Raw genomic sequence first — 14,025 nt, 5'->3', positions numbered from 1 at the left:
CTACATGCGTCCGTCGACAGGTGGCCAGTATGGCGTGTTCGCTCTGATCTGGAGACACACGCTGGGCTAAATTGTCCCATCGGTATCTGTGCACGGTGGCCCACATTTCCCGACTCGTCCTCTGAAGGGAATGATGCGTCTCCGCCACCACAGGGCGCAAGAGCGCTGTACCGCCCATAGGAGAGACAGAGAATCGTCTGCTGCAGTTTTTAGCCGTCAAGAAAGGTAACACAAAAGGAAATAATGGGATGTATGGTATCATTAAACCAAGTAGACCTACAACATAACTCTGAGTTGTGTTTGCAAATGTGTTTGTAGCCTACAGCCCTATATTAGTTGTACTCTATGTCTTTATTGTAGCCTATTAGTAAGCCTATAATTGGCAACAAAGAAAACAAATAATACACATGAAATATGAATCCATAACTAATAATATGATCTAATACAGCCTATTATACAATGATGGTAATAAACCCGAGGTAGCTCGGTGCGTCTACCCTTGTTTACATCATGCGTGTTCCTTATTTGGTCATCCCGGAAAAACCTTAGGTTTCGTTTTCCAATCGTAAGACCAGGAAACTCATCCCGAGTCCCGACTGCTGCGGTGAATAACAGCGACCCACCGAGTCTACAGCCGTGTAAAACTTTGAGTGAGAGGCCAGTGAATACAGGGAATTGAAATGGCAGAATCTGCCATAGTCAAATATCTCTGCGGGAACCTCGGATCCACAAACAGGGAAGAACTGGTTGCCAACTGTGTATTCGGAGACGCCTCGACGGTAAACAAGATCATTAGCAACCAAGACCGGTTCGCCAACGCGCATTATAATGGAGAGAAGCGTCTGATCGCCAAGACGGCTCTCCGACTGTGCAGAAGGCTGGTGTGCGCTGGACCTGGATGCAGCAGTTTACATCTCTGTAAAACCTACCTGTACGGCGAGTGCCAGTTTGTTCCTGGAAGGTGAGGACCGATTTACTATTATGCATGGTGCACCAATGGGCCCTAAAGGCCTGTCGGAGGGAGGCCCCTCCCTGGCTGAGCGTGTGTTGTCCTGTTTTCGAAGTTCTCTTGTTTTAATGTTGTAAATTATGTTGTATCTCACCGAGCGTTAAAACACTCCCTTAGAGTGAGAAACCTTTAAATGCACTCTATATTGATCTATTGATCTATCTATTTATATAATTCAAAACAACCATAACATGCCACACAGTGTGGTTGACGTTGCCCAGTGGAGTTAAAGGGGCTCTATGCGAGATTAAAGGGGTACCATGTGAGTTGTAATTGTGTTATTCTTCGGCTGCTCGTGAGGGGAACGCCTATCATCACTTGGTAGGCGTTCCTTGAACACGTGATGTCCCCCCCACCCACAGGCGGGCCGAGTGTTCCTTCTCCCACGACCTCCACTCCGAACACAACGCCGGACTGCTGAGAACACACGGTTTGGAAGATCTGGACAAGAAGGAGATATGTGTGTTGCTGCTGCAGAACGACATGGCACTGCTCCCCGATGTAAGTGTATGAGCAGGTTGATCGGAGGCGAGAGTGAGTAAACGGAAAAGACTGCGAACCAGGCGATGGATTTCGGGTTCACTGTAGCACTTCCAGTCATGCAATATAATGTATATTGTTGTTATTCAACGTTAGCTTTCATAAAAGTTTGCTTTAGTGCTTTTTATTGCCTACTGACGGTATGCAACATAAAATACACTTTAAATGTCAGTTTTGTGAGCGAACGATTACCAATATTTAAACTGCTTTATTTATAATAAGAATTAATGCAATTCTATAATTTCCGCGGAGAGTGTTTTCAACTATGTAGATCAATTTTCAATTTCAATTATATTTGTGTAGCTCTTAGTCACAGGTACAGTCTCAAAGGGCTTAGCACGCCATATTTTGACAACCCCCCTGACTCTAGCCCCCCAGAGGGCAAGAAAAAAACTCCCTTAATTAGCAAGGAAGAAATCTTGAAATCCATGCGAATTCCCCTGTCCTGAATGACGATCATCAAAACACCCCCTCTCCTCTCCCTCGAAGGTGTGCTTCGACTACACCAACACCGGATGCCAGGAGGGCTGCAAAAGGATCCACATCTGTGATAACTACCTGCGTCGTAACTGCTGCTGCCCGCGGTCCCACGACTTCTACGAGCCACAGCCCTTCGAGGTGCTGCAGAAGAGCCGCATCCCCAACGACCTCATGGCGTCCATGAAGCCGCTGTACATCAACAAGAGGGTCCTGAGTGGAATCGAGCACAAGGCCAAGCAGGCAGGACAGACCAATCAGGTCCCTGGGGCTCTTGGAGCTGGTGGTGGTGGTGGTGGTGGTGGTGGTGGTGGTGGTGGTGGTGGTGGTGGTGGAGATGGTACTGCTGGCGGTGCCGTTGCTATTGGTGCTGCTGATGCTGCCGTTGCCATCGGTGCTATTGGTGCCGGTGTTATCGGTGGAGCTGGAGCTCCAGGAGTTGGAGCTGGTGGAAGGAGAAGACAGCCTCAAGGTAAAGCCAGAACGTTTTACCTTGATATTTGATATTTTACCTTTCTTGTCCCCTCGTATGTATCTTTGGAGGTTTTCAAGTGAATCAGCACAATGGCGGCATGTGGCTCAGGAAGGAAAGCGGGTTGGCTGGTAACTGTAAGGTTGCTAGTTTGAACCCTGGCTCCTCCTAGCTGGCGCGTATCGAGGTAGCAGGACCACTGATCCTAGCTGCTCCAGACGAGCAGTGAATGTGTCGATGAATGGGTGAATGTTAGGCAGTAATGTAAAGCGCTTTAGGTGACCACTGGTTAGAAAAGCGCCGTATAAATGCATATAAGTGCTCGTTGTTACAGTTGTTCATTGTTTGTATTGTTTTCAGATAAAACCGAGATTTGCCTGTACTTCCTTAAAGGCACCTGTAGACACACCGTAGGTGAGTTCAAACTACTGAATCGTATTTTAGAACCCATCGTATAGCAGACAGCGTTCAAACCTGATGCCACCAGTGCACCAGAGATGACCTGTGGCGTTAGCCGCTTAAATCACCGATACTTAATCCATTTTTACTCTCTGTCTTCTTCAGAAAGGTGTTTCCGAGCCCATTGCAGGCTGCCTTACAGCTGGGAAGTTCTGGAGGGCCATCAGTGGACGCTGCTGGATAGCTCAGAGAAGATAGAAGAGGATTACTGTAACCCCAAAAAGACATACAGGTATGCAACACACGTTTACCGTCTCAGTTTGAAACCCCTTTCGTTTTAATGAGCCCTGCTGTTTTATCCCAGTTTGAAACCCTTTTCGTTTCAATTAGTCAACTCCGTTTTACCCCAGTTTGAAACCTCAGTTTACTCCTGTTGTGTTCCCAAAGTCCGGTCTATTTTCAATCATTGAATGAATTCAACAAATGTTATGTTGTTTGTTCATGCTGCACTTGTGATCTCTAAACCCACATACTGAGGGTCAAAGGTGTGTGATGTTTCCTGCAGCATGGTGGATGTAGAAGCGGTGTGCTTTGACACCATGACGCGCGGACTCCAGAAGGTCAGGCGTCTCTCCTCCATCTCCTCAGTCCTCCAGCCCACCTTCCTACTCACCACCGAGTGGCTCTGGTACTGGGAGGACGAGGATGGGAACTGGAACCAGTACGATTCACCAGTGAGTTCAGCACCATCGCAAAGCGGCGCCAGCCTGAATCGGCTCACATCCGCAGATGTAATAAACCAGCCGATATTAATTTAGGGTTTGTAAAATTTAAGTTTAGAGTACCTGCTAGGGGGGTCAGGGTATATAATTGGCGGGAGAGTCAAAATATGCCATAAATTATGCTTGAATAATAATTTATTCAAAGAACTGACCTGAATAGATAATAAATACTTAACAGTTTTTCTTTCAAAAACACCCTTGTGTGTGTGTGTGTGTGTGTGTGTCCACGTGTGTGTCTGTGTGTGTGTGTGTGTTCATTCACCCGCTCGCTCGCTCCAGACCAACAGCAGCACAGAGCTGGAGAAGCAGTTCCAGAACGACCCCCAGGAGGTGGTGGAGTTCACCGCAGGGTCCCAGGCCTACACACTCAGCCTCCAGGGTGAGGCCACCGTTACCCCCCCAGCCCCGACCCACCATCGTTGTACAACCCATGAGCTGGTATCGTTTGTCATACGGCGAAGGAGGGATGATGACGTCGTGGCTAGGGAGTTTCAACCCCTGGGACCCAAAGTTCATTAGATTTACCTAGCAAGCGCTGTTATCCAAAGCGACTTACAACCGCTCATACACACACTGGTCAGGAGTGGTTAGGGTGAGGCGTCGATACTGCTTAACGATCCGAGTCTTTATTGATACCACTATCGACACTTTTCTATTCATTGGTGAAAATCAGATGCGTTTACTTTTTAGTGATGAGGAAAATATTAAGGAAATAAATAATTGTATTTTAAATTAAGGATGTAATTCTTAATAAATATTAAGAATTACATGCTTAACATTGTGTTAATTATATATTTTAAAATGATTAGAGCACTATACAACTGTATTAGTAATACAGAAACATGAGTAATACAGTACTACTCATGTTTCTCACCAAAAACTAAATTTCCCGTTTCTTTATGTTACATTTGAACGCATCATGATAACCTAACAGTCGTTTTACTGAGCCAACCTCAACACATCATCACGCAGCACGTCAAGCTTTATTTACTTTTTAAGATAACTAGCTTGTATGCTGCCAATTACAACACAGAGTTCACAATTGGATTACTATTTTTAGCTACGGGACTAGCGTCAAACTCTGTGTGTGCGATTACCGCTCGTACTTTGAGTGGATGATTAAGGCGGGCCCGTCTGTGGTGCAGCAGGAGAAGGAGGAGACAGAGTCTTTTCAACTCGGAGACAGTCGAAGGTAGCCTACTGCATTTTCCCTTTATTTGATGCACAATGCTAATGTGCTTGGCCATTGAAGTTGTGTTCTTTACAATAAATGATTTGCGCCCTTTTCGCTCGTTCAGCCATCGTCGCGAGCAAAGTTAACGGCAAGACTTACAATTCAATTCAAAAACATTGGTGGACCAGCTGGAGTGATTGGATTGATTTGATTTAAATGCGGTGTCCAGACTCGAGGGACACAACATTAACTTTCAGGACCTACGGGACAAAAAAAATAAAATGATAGTGGTATCGATAAGCCCAAACGTTAATGATTTTCGTATTTTGAAAAAAGTTAAACCGGGTCCTTGATAGAACCGGGTTTCGATCCCCATCCCTATCAAGGACACCTCGACACTAAGGAGTCACCAGGGATCGAACTAGCAACCTTCCGGTTACCAGCCAACCCGCCCTACCTCCTGATCTAAGCCAACCCTTGATCAGGCAGCGAACTCTGCCTTCGCTTTATTAATAATCTGTCATGAGAACTCTGTGAGTCGCTTCAGACAGTGTCTGCTGGATGACTACGTGGAAACGTATCATCATAAGATTTGTATCCCTTTGCATTTTGCAGACATGATCCAGACCAATAAGAAATACGGCACCAAGAGGGTGGTGAGGCGACGGCCTCGGTTCCTGTCCTCCGCTGACGTGCAGGTCATCAGGACGAGGTGCGTTCCACCTGGAAGACAGACTGCCTTTGTTCGCTTTTAGAGAAGTCAAACGTCTTGGTCCCGCTACACCAGTGGCTCTCAAACTTTTTCTACTAGTGTAGAAAAAGTTTCTACACTAGGGGGGAGAGAGAGAGAGAGAGAGAGAGAGAGAGAGAGAGAGAGAGAGAGAGAGAGAGAGAGAGAGAGAGAGAGAGAGAGAGAGAGAGAGAGAGAGAGGGAGAGGGAGGGGGAGGGGGAGGGGGAGGGGGAGGGGGAGGGAGAGGGAGGTAGAGAGAGAGGTAGAGAGAGAGGTAGAGAGAGGATGGAGTACCCCCTTCACTGGCACAAAACATTTTGGGCAGTATAAAATTAAATGGAACATGAATAATATAAGTGCGTTCTATTTGGCAGTGTAAACATGAACATTAAAAGGGTCACGTTTCAACCACTTGTCCAGTTTCCCCGATCTGCTATTGTCTAGCTTTCAGAATTTAAAGTTGCTCAGGTTTGATTTTTTTTAAATTACTTTTCAATTCGCTGTGTATCCATTGTGGTACCTCAAAGTGCCCATAGGGGTACGCGTACCCCCATTTGAGAACCACTGCACTACACAATATAAGAAAAGCATGAACGAGCCCCCTTCATGCATACCCATACCCAGGCCTAACCCTGAAGAATGCTATCGCTATCGGTTTTACTGCTTTATGACCAGGAAGCTTTGGGAAATTCCATTCCTACTGTATGAAAATGTCCACGTACAGACGATTGTACGCCCTCAGAAAGCGCCACTGACTGGCGACTTTGTATCGTTGTATCTGCCGTCACAACTCTATGCTAATATTGACCCTCCTTTTTCAGTGAGACACAGCCCTACTTTTACATCAGGCACTTTGGATAGCTTCCAATAAACTACACAAAGAGCTGGTCCTATCCATTACGCTGCAAGTGAAGTTATTATTGTTTTTCTTTTTCCGTAGAAGGCCTCAAAATGGTCCAACCAATGTCCTAGTTATGCCAAGACACTGGGACAGGACCCAGGTTCCTGCGACTGGACATAAGGTAATGATAATTATAATTTATCAGAAGAGTTACAAGCAACCACATGATCTACATTAAAAAAAAATGTTTGAGATCATAAAGGCCATCTGTTAATACAAATATTATATTCATTATTAGGCAAGGCAAGGCACCTTTATTTATATAGCACTTTTCATACACAAGGCAGACTCAAAGTGCTTCGCATATAAACATTGTCATACAATAAAATAAAAGAATAGATAAGTAAAAGACAACATATGCAAAGAAATGGTTAAAATAGAAAGTTAAAAAGGCATTATAGTATTAAAATAGAAAATAAAGGCAAAGTTAAAAAAGCTTTTTAGAAAGTGCAATGTATTTAAAATTTTGCAGAAACTAAAGCAAACATAAAAGTCCTCAGTCTTGTTTTAAAGGTGCTCAGAGTTGGGGCAAGTTTTAAATCCTCTGGGAGTTTATTCCAGCTATTTGTTGCATAGTAACTAAATCCTGCTTTCCAATGTTTCGTGTTTACTCTGAGGATAATTAACAGATTGGTCTCAGAGGATCTCAGTGGTCTACAAGGCTTATGTAGTGGAAGCATATCAGTTAGAGATGTTGGGCCTAAACCATGTAGGGATTTATAGGTTAGCAACATGATTTTAAAATCAATTCTCTGACCTACAGGAAGCCAATGTAACGATTTCAGAATTGGTGTAATATGTTCAATTTTTTTGGTCTTTGTTAGAACTCTACCAGCAGCATTCTGAACAAGCTGAAGCTTCCTCAGAGTTTGTTTTGGGAGACCTGTAAGGAGACCATTACAGTAATCAAGCTTATGTATTGTGTACAAGTTTTTGTAAGTCTTCGGTGGACATGAGCCCTCTAAGTCTTGCTACATTTTTAAGGTGATAATATGCCGATTTTGTAAATGATTTGATGTGACTGTCGAAATGTAAATCTGAATCCATGATAACCCCTAGATTTCTGGCTTTGATTGAGGTTTTCAGGGACGGAGAGTGAAGGTGTTGGGTTACTTTAAGCCTTTCCGTTTTAGAACCAAATACAACTATCTCTGTTTTGTCCTCATTTAGTTGAAGGAAATTTCGGCACATCCATTCTTTCACTTGCTCAATGCATTGGCACAGCAGATCTATGGGCCGATAGTCATTTGGTGACAGCGATACATAGATTTGCGTGTCATCAGCATAGCAAGGATGTTCAATATTGTTATTTTGCATGATTTGCCCTGGTGGGAGCATGTAGATGTTGAATAAAGAGGGTCCTAAAATCGAACCTTGTGGGACTCCACATGTCACGTTGGTTGATTCTGATACAAAGTCGCCAATGGAAACCAAGTAGTTCCTATTTTGTAGGTAGGACCTGAACCAATTTAAGACTATGCCTGAAAGCCCCACCCAGTTTTCTAACCTGTCCAGAAGTAATGTATGGTCTACAGTGTTGAATGCAGCACTGAGGTCAAGTAGCATTAGTATTGAGGTTTTGCCAGAGTCTTTGTTAAGCCGGATGTCATTTACAACTTTAATAAGGGCGGTCTCAGTGCTGTGCAGGGGTTAAAATCCTGATTGGAAGGTGTCATAGCAACCAGTTGATGTCAGGAAGTGATTAAGTTGCTGGAGGACAACTTTCTCAATGATTTTACTTATGAGGGTAGATTTGATATTGGTCTGTAGTTGTTAATGATAGAGGCTTATAAGGTGCAATGACATCTATGACTTTCAAAAGTTTTCTACAAGATCATCAGCAGAACATCGGTTGAGAGGTGGTAGCAAGGAGATGGCCTTTTTAAAAGATCAGAAACATTGAGGCCCTTTATTGATAACCAGGTCTAGAATGTGCCCCTTACAATGAGTAGCCTCTTTCACATATTGAGACAGTTCAAATTTGTCCAAAATGGTAAATTGTTTTGCACACTTGTCATTCAAATCATCAGTATGAAAATTGAAGTCACCAGTTATAACTAGACAGTCAAATTCTGTGGAGAAGCTAGACAATAAGTCTTTGAAGTCATCGAAAAAATTTGCAGAATATGTGGGTGGCCTGTAAATAATTAATAGGAGAACTCTGGGGGATCATTTCAATACAGCACTAAGGTATTCGAATGATGTTTCCCATCTGTTTCCCCTGAAATACATTTTTTAATATAGCAGCAACCCCTCCACCTCTTTTTCCGGATCTATATGCATCAAAAAAGTTATAGTTAGGAGGAGCTGTCTCTATCAGAACGGTAGCACTGTTATTTTGTTCCAGCCATGATTCGGTTAAAAACATAAAATCCAGTTTATAAGTGGTAATAAAATCATTAACTAAAAATGATTTGTTATTAAGAGACCTCACATTAAGTAGAGCCATCCTGATGGTGTTGCTGATAGGCTTTAAGGTTGTTTTTGGTTTGGAGGCAATCGATATGAGATTTGTGAGGTTAGCAGTGTGTACGTTTCCCTTTGCTTACTCTCTTAGTGGTTACAGCATGAATGCAAAAGTTGCCCAGTTTTGACGTAGGCAACCTTGGGTTCAGCAGTTTATGTGAAACTTCCTTTATACTGTGTCTACCGCTGAACCCTTTTTTGTCTCAGTAATACTCAGTACTACTATCAGTACAGGGATGCGGCTGGGGAGCCATTCTATTGGGTGTTATCAGCCTGTGGACATGGCGATGCTATCATTGACACAGATGCAACATATTCCAGTTTCTTAAGTTCAGCTGGAAAATCGCAAAGGGAGGAGACATTGGGGCTGGAGTTGTTGTTGTGGCTATGGGAGAGATGAGGCTGGAGGTCATCGTCGATGGGGGAATGCAGAGGAGGGGGTTGGCCGTTCCTCGCCAAGCCAGCATCAGCAATGGGGGGAGGCACAGTGTTGATGGCGTCGGGCGGGCTGTTGTCTCTCTTCAAGGTCTGTGGGCTGTCTGCTATCTGTGTGTCAGATAGTGTCAGAGTAGATGTGTGGGGGAGGCTGTAGTCTCGCTTCTTCTCAACCTGTGCTCTGTGCTCTTACTGTGGCCTGTGCGTGAGACCATGGAGATTTGTGGGAAAGCGAGAAGAGAAGATTGTCCCTTAACAGTTTTGAGCCTAACCTGTTTGGGTGTAGGCCATCTGCCAGTCTCGTTTCAAATAAAGCCACTGTCTGTTGCAGTTTGGTGCAGTCTGTGCATTTCCCAGTCTCCACGCCTGAGATATCCGAGTGCACAGGCATGTTGGCGATGGGAAAGTCCAAGGCTTGTTCTGCCGTCTGATCCGCGAGTCATAAAAAGTGCCAAAATGTATTGTTGAATCGAGCGATGGAAGACGACGGAAACAAAATAAGTAGTTTTTCCAATGCCTAGCGGAGCTTCGGGAAACATGACCTCTCTCTCTGCTGCCTCTTATCATCACTCTTATTATTAGAAAGATAATGTTAACTTCTTCTTCATTTCTGAGTTATCTAGTGTTGATGGTGATGATATCCTCATGATAAACAGTTAGGATGTATTTAAAAAGTAGCTAAAAATACGAGTCTCATGATATACACCTTATGGTTGTTTTAAACGTTCTCAAAGGTAAATTAAGATCTTTCTCCCCCGTCTCTGGTAGAAAGTTCTGCTGCAAGATTCGTCCGAAGAATACAAGGAGGTGGAGACGCTGTTTCGTCAGACGATGACCGACTTTGACATAGTGAAGATTGAGAGGATTCAGAACAAGAGTCTCTGGGACCACTTTCAGTTGTACGTCACTCAGTCTGAGAATCCATAAAATGGCCGAAACCAGGGGAATCGAACACAGCACACTGTTCGACTCGAAGTGACAACTTTGAGTCAAACAGCGTGTTTAATGCTTTTTATCATAAGCATTAAACACTATTATTTTTATCATTATAAGCATTATCGTTTTGAGTCGAACACCATACAGTGTTTGATTTCCCTCGTGTCGGCCATTTTACAAACGGTGTTCGACTCGTACGGTGCAGACCTGTGCGGTGTTCGACTCAAAACGATAACGTCTACAACGATCAACTGAAATATTAACTCTTTTTGAAATCGTGTTTTATAAAAGGCAAAGGGAGCAAATGAAGACGAAGAACGGGGGCCGTTGCGTGGCCGAGAGGAAGCTGTTCCACGGCACAGACTCCAAGTACATCGACGCCATCTGCTGCTCGAACTTTGACTGGAGGATCTGCGGAACCCACGGGACCGCCTACGGCAACGGTGAGCTAGCCGCTACGACACCGTTGCAGGGCTTAAAGGTGCAGTGTGTACGATGAGGGGCATGCAGCACAACAGTCGTGGAAGGTATTGTATGTACATAAGTGTGTTTGAGTTATCAAACAGCCCATAAAAAAATATTCCAATCGTGTGTTGTTGATTTACAATGTCCACAGAGGGAGTCTAATGCCATGGAAGTTGCCATGTTTCTACAGTAGCCTAGAATGGACAAATGGCTCCAGAAGGACTAGTTTCAAATGTTAAATCATAATCGCTGTCATTCTTAAGCTGTCAAACTATGACCTAAAGCTTGTTGATACCTACTGGCACCTCACAGGTCAGTATCGCCGCCTTACCTGGACGGATGGCATTAAATCCTACAGACTGCCACTTTAACAACTGACCTTTGTTCGATTGGCTTGGTTAGCCAAAAGTTGCACAAACAAACTTTAGATGTGCCGATATACTTGAAATGGGTGGAACCTTTTTAGATAAAATGTATTATTCTGGGGGTATTTTCTGTGTGTATTCGATGGATTCAGGGTCGATGTTTCTAAACACAAGCTCAAGCTGAAGATAAAGCAACTCTTCATATTTCTTCTCTTCTTATCTTGTCACACTTCCCCCTCTGTACTTCTCCTCGTCTCCTCTCCTCTCTTCCTCTGTCTTCTCATCTTCTCTTTCTTCTTTGTCTACTCCTCTCCCCTTATCTCCTCTCCTCTGTCTCCTCTCCTCGTCTCTCTCCCCATCCCCAGGCAGTTACTTCGCCCGGGATGCCAGCTACTCCCACAACTACACCGGGAACGCCGCGACGGTCCGCTCCATGTTCGTGTCCCGGGTGCTGGTGGGCCACCACACCCGGGGCAAGGCCGGCTACGTGCGCCCGCCCTCCAAGGACGGCGGGGACACCCTCTTCTACGACAGCTGCGCCGACGACATCCGCTCGCCCAAAATCTTTGTCGTCTTCGACCGGGCTCAGATCTACCCGGAGTTCCTGCTCACGTACGAGGAGAAGGCGTCGGCCTCGGATGACTGGTCCTGGGTCACAGCCCGTGCCGCGCCGGTGGTGCAGCCCACGCCTGTGGTGAAGCCCACGCCCGTGCCCACAGCCACGCCTGCGAGGGTGTACGGCAACACTTCCTCGTTCTTGAATTCCGTCCCTCCACCACAGCGCTACGCCCCCCCACTGCAACCCTACGTCAGCCCCCAACCTACGAGATACAGCCCCCCGCCCCCGACGTACCCCAGCCCGAAGCCGAAGCCAAAGGACTCATGTGTGGTGTGCTAGGGCGGGGCAGGCAGTGTTGGCAAAGTTCACTTTCTAAATGAACTAGTTCAAAGTTCAGTTCACAAATTTTTTAACTATTTTCTTAGTTCAAAGTTCCAAAAATTAACTACCGGTAGTTCATAATAATTTTTTCAATATGTTGCTGAAAGCTATTATTTTTCAAAATTATGGCCACAGCCCATATAGAATGACAGACAGCAATTATTTGATCAGTTTTTAACCCTGAAACTATGCGTCAGATTTCATCTTCATATCCAATTATGAATCCTTATCCAACCAGGGTTTACATTAGCATTTAGGGGACAGCCTTTCCCCACTGATGCTTTAACGCTTGGTTGTTGTCCAATCAGTCCACACTACTGGCCGCTGCAGCTTTCACCCCTGCAGTATATTCTCAAAAACATGAGGAAAAACTTGCTGTCTTTTTAAATGAGGAATTATTACAAGAAAAACAGGAAAGAATTCCTTAGGGTGCAATAATAATTTTCCATTTCAAATTCTATTTCACTACATACTTAAAAGGAATACTTGAATCCTCGAAAAGACAGGTTAATCAAACTAGTTTTGCTGAACGAGTGTGTTACGAGTGGCGGGGCGTGCACTTATTTAACATGCCCGCGGTATTCAAAGACTTGGAATATTTAAATATTCTATGAAACTTAAAACTGAACCATTTATTCGTTAGAGTTGGATTTATACTCAATGCAGGAACACTATTGGAAGGATTTGGAACTAAATGAATTGTTTGGAGTGCCGCGGCAGAACAAATCAAGGAATGGGTGCAGTTAGCAGTTTTTTGCCCATAGAAGGCAAATCCGTTAAACATAGACTGTTAAACAATATCCCCCCGACCTCGGAGATAATCAGAACAGCTGGTCAGGTGAAATGAATTGATCGACAGAATAAAAACATCCTAATTTTTACATGACATAGGTCTGCATGCATTTGTTAGATTGCTCAAACCATGTTTGCATATTTAGTCTTCTTTTTCTCGACTCTCCAGCATTCTCTCAGCATCCCCATAATTAATGGCCTCGTGTGCAAAGAAAGGCGGGATTTCCGACGCTCCTTTTACAGTAAACCACTTTGAACGTTCAAATAACCCTGAGAGTTAAGTCTCTATCGGTCCCAACATTTCGAAACAGAATCGAAAAAGTCCAAGAGTGAATTGGGTCAGTGGGGGTGAGGGTCGGTGAGTGAGGGTCGGCGACTATCCCCAATGAAGAATGTCGTGTAGAGACTAAAGCGCATGACATTAAGAAATAATCACACTAATTAAGAATAACGATAATTTGAATGAAATTTATATTAATGACCAATTGGGGCGCAGGCCTCATGAAGGTCGCGTCCCCGGTGTTTTGCTGAGTCATGGTGTGTCGAGTCATGGAGACACGTACGCCCCTGGAGGACTTCGGGAATCTGTTTTGGTTTTAGTACCTTTCCCATCTGTAGAAGGGCTTTGGGTCTCGACTCGTTCAACATGTTTCATGTTTCATCTAATCTGAAAAGCCTGAGGTTTAGTAAAAAGACAATGTATTGATACATTTTCTGTTGTACATTAAAATGATATGATATATACATAGAGAAAAATGCTTTATGGTAACCAACATTTGCGTAGCGATGCGCTGCTATTTGATTGCCCAGTTGAATGATTTTTCAAATCTATGGAAACCACGGCTGGCCTTAACGAAGGATTCACTCCGAATCCTGTTCGTCCACACGTCAGGGAGAGGACTTCATCAAGAGTGTAAATAAAACATTTAAATGTCTGTACCGACTGTGGCCAGCAGAGGGCAGCAACTACACACGAATCAACGACCAGTCATAATTGTGTTTAATTACTTTAAAAAACAGGTTGGTTTGCAGGGTTATATACATCATTTATTTGCTACAGTGTGTATCATCCTGAAGGAGCAATCTGTGATAGCTTGTGTAACTCCAAAAAAAAAAAAGTATATAAATTGATTGAAAAATC

At 44.2% G+C, this 14,025-nt stretch overlaps 1 protein-coding gene across 4 annotated transcripts; it reads left to right on the top strand.

The window, feature by feature from the left end:
- The first annotated feature begins 552 nt into the window (after positions 1-552).
- Positions 553-14,025, top strand: si:ch73-252i11.1 (WWE and TCCD_inducible_PARP_like domain-containing protein). Of its 4 annotated transcripts, none has more exons than XM_030355021.1 (12): positions 553-961; positions 1,372-1,510; positions 2,039-2,498; positions 2,859-2,912; positions 3,063-3,189; positions 3,463-3,688; positions 3,959-4,058; positions 5,469-5,565; positions 6,528-6,606; positions 10,155-10,285; positions 10,614-10,765; positions 11,518-14,025. In XM_030355021.1, exons 1-12 carry the CDS (start codon positions 681-683, stop codon positions 12,048-12,050), a joined length of 2,379 nt encoding a protein of 792 aa, XP_030210881.1. In that variant the 5' UTR covers positions 553-680; the 3' UTR covers positions 12,051-14,025. The 4 variants fall into 4 exon arrangements, with proteins under 4 accessions (XP_030210881.1, XP_030210880.1, XP_030210883.1 ...); XM_030355020.1 differs by having other exon boundaries at positions 6,525-6,606; XM_030355023.1 differs by having other exon boundaries at positions 554-961; positions 3,463-3,631.

This window comes from Gadus morhua, chromosome 4, assembly GCF_902167405.1.
Source record: "Gadus morhua chromosome 4, gadMor3.0, whole genome shotgun sequence".
In the NCBI taxonomy this organism is placed as follows: domain Eukaryota; kingdom Metazoa; phylum Chordata; class Actinopteri; order Gadiformes; family Gadidae; genus Gadus; species Gadus morhua.
Note: the sequence above shows the minus strand (reverse complement) of the source record. Positions and strands in the feature narration are given on the sequence as shown.

What these genes read in the sequence shown, in the direction of transcription:
- si:ch73-252i11.1 (XM_030355020.1), top strand. Translation starts at nt 681, where the DNA reads ATGGCAGAATCTGCCATAGTCAAATATCTCTGCGGGAACCTCGGATCC. An exon ending in TGCCAGTTTGTTCCTGGAAG is followed by an intron (nt 962 to 1,371) that starts GTGAGGACCGAT and finishes CCCCACCCACAG; the next exon opens with GCGGGCCGAGTGTTCCTTCT. An exon ending in CACCTGTAGACACACCGTAG is followed by an intron (nt 2,913 to 3,062) that starts GTGAGTTCAAAC and finishes TGTCTTCTTCAG; the next exon opens with AAAGGTGTTTCCGAGCCCAT.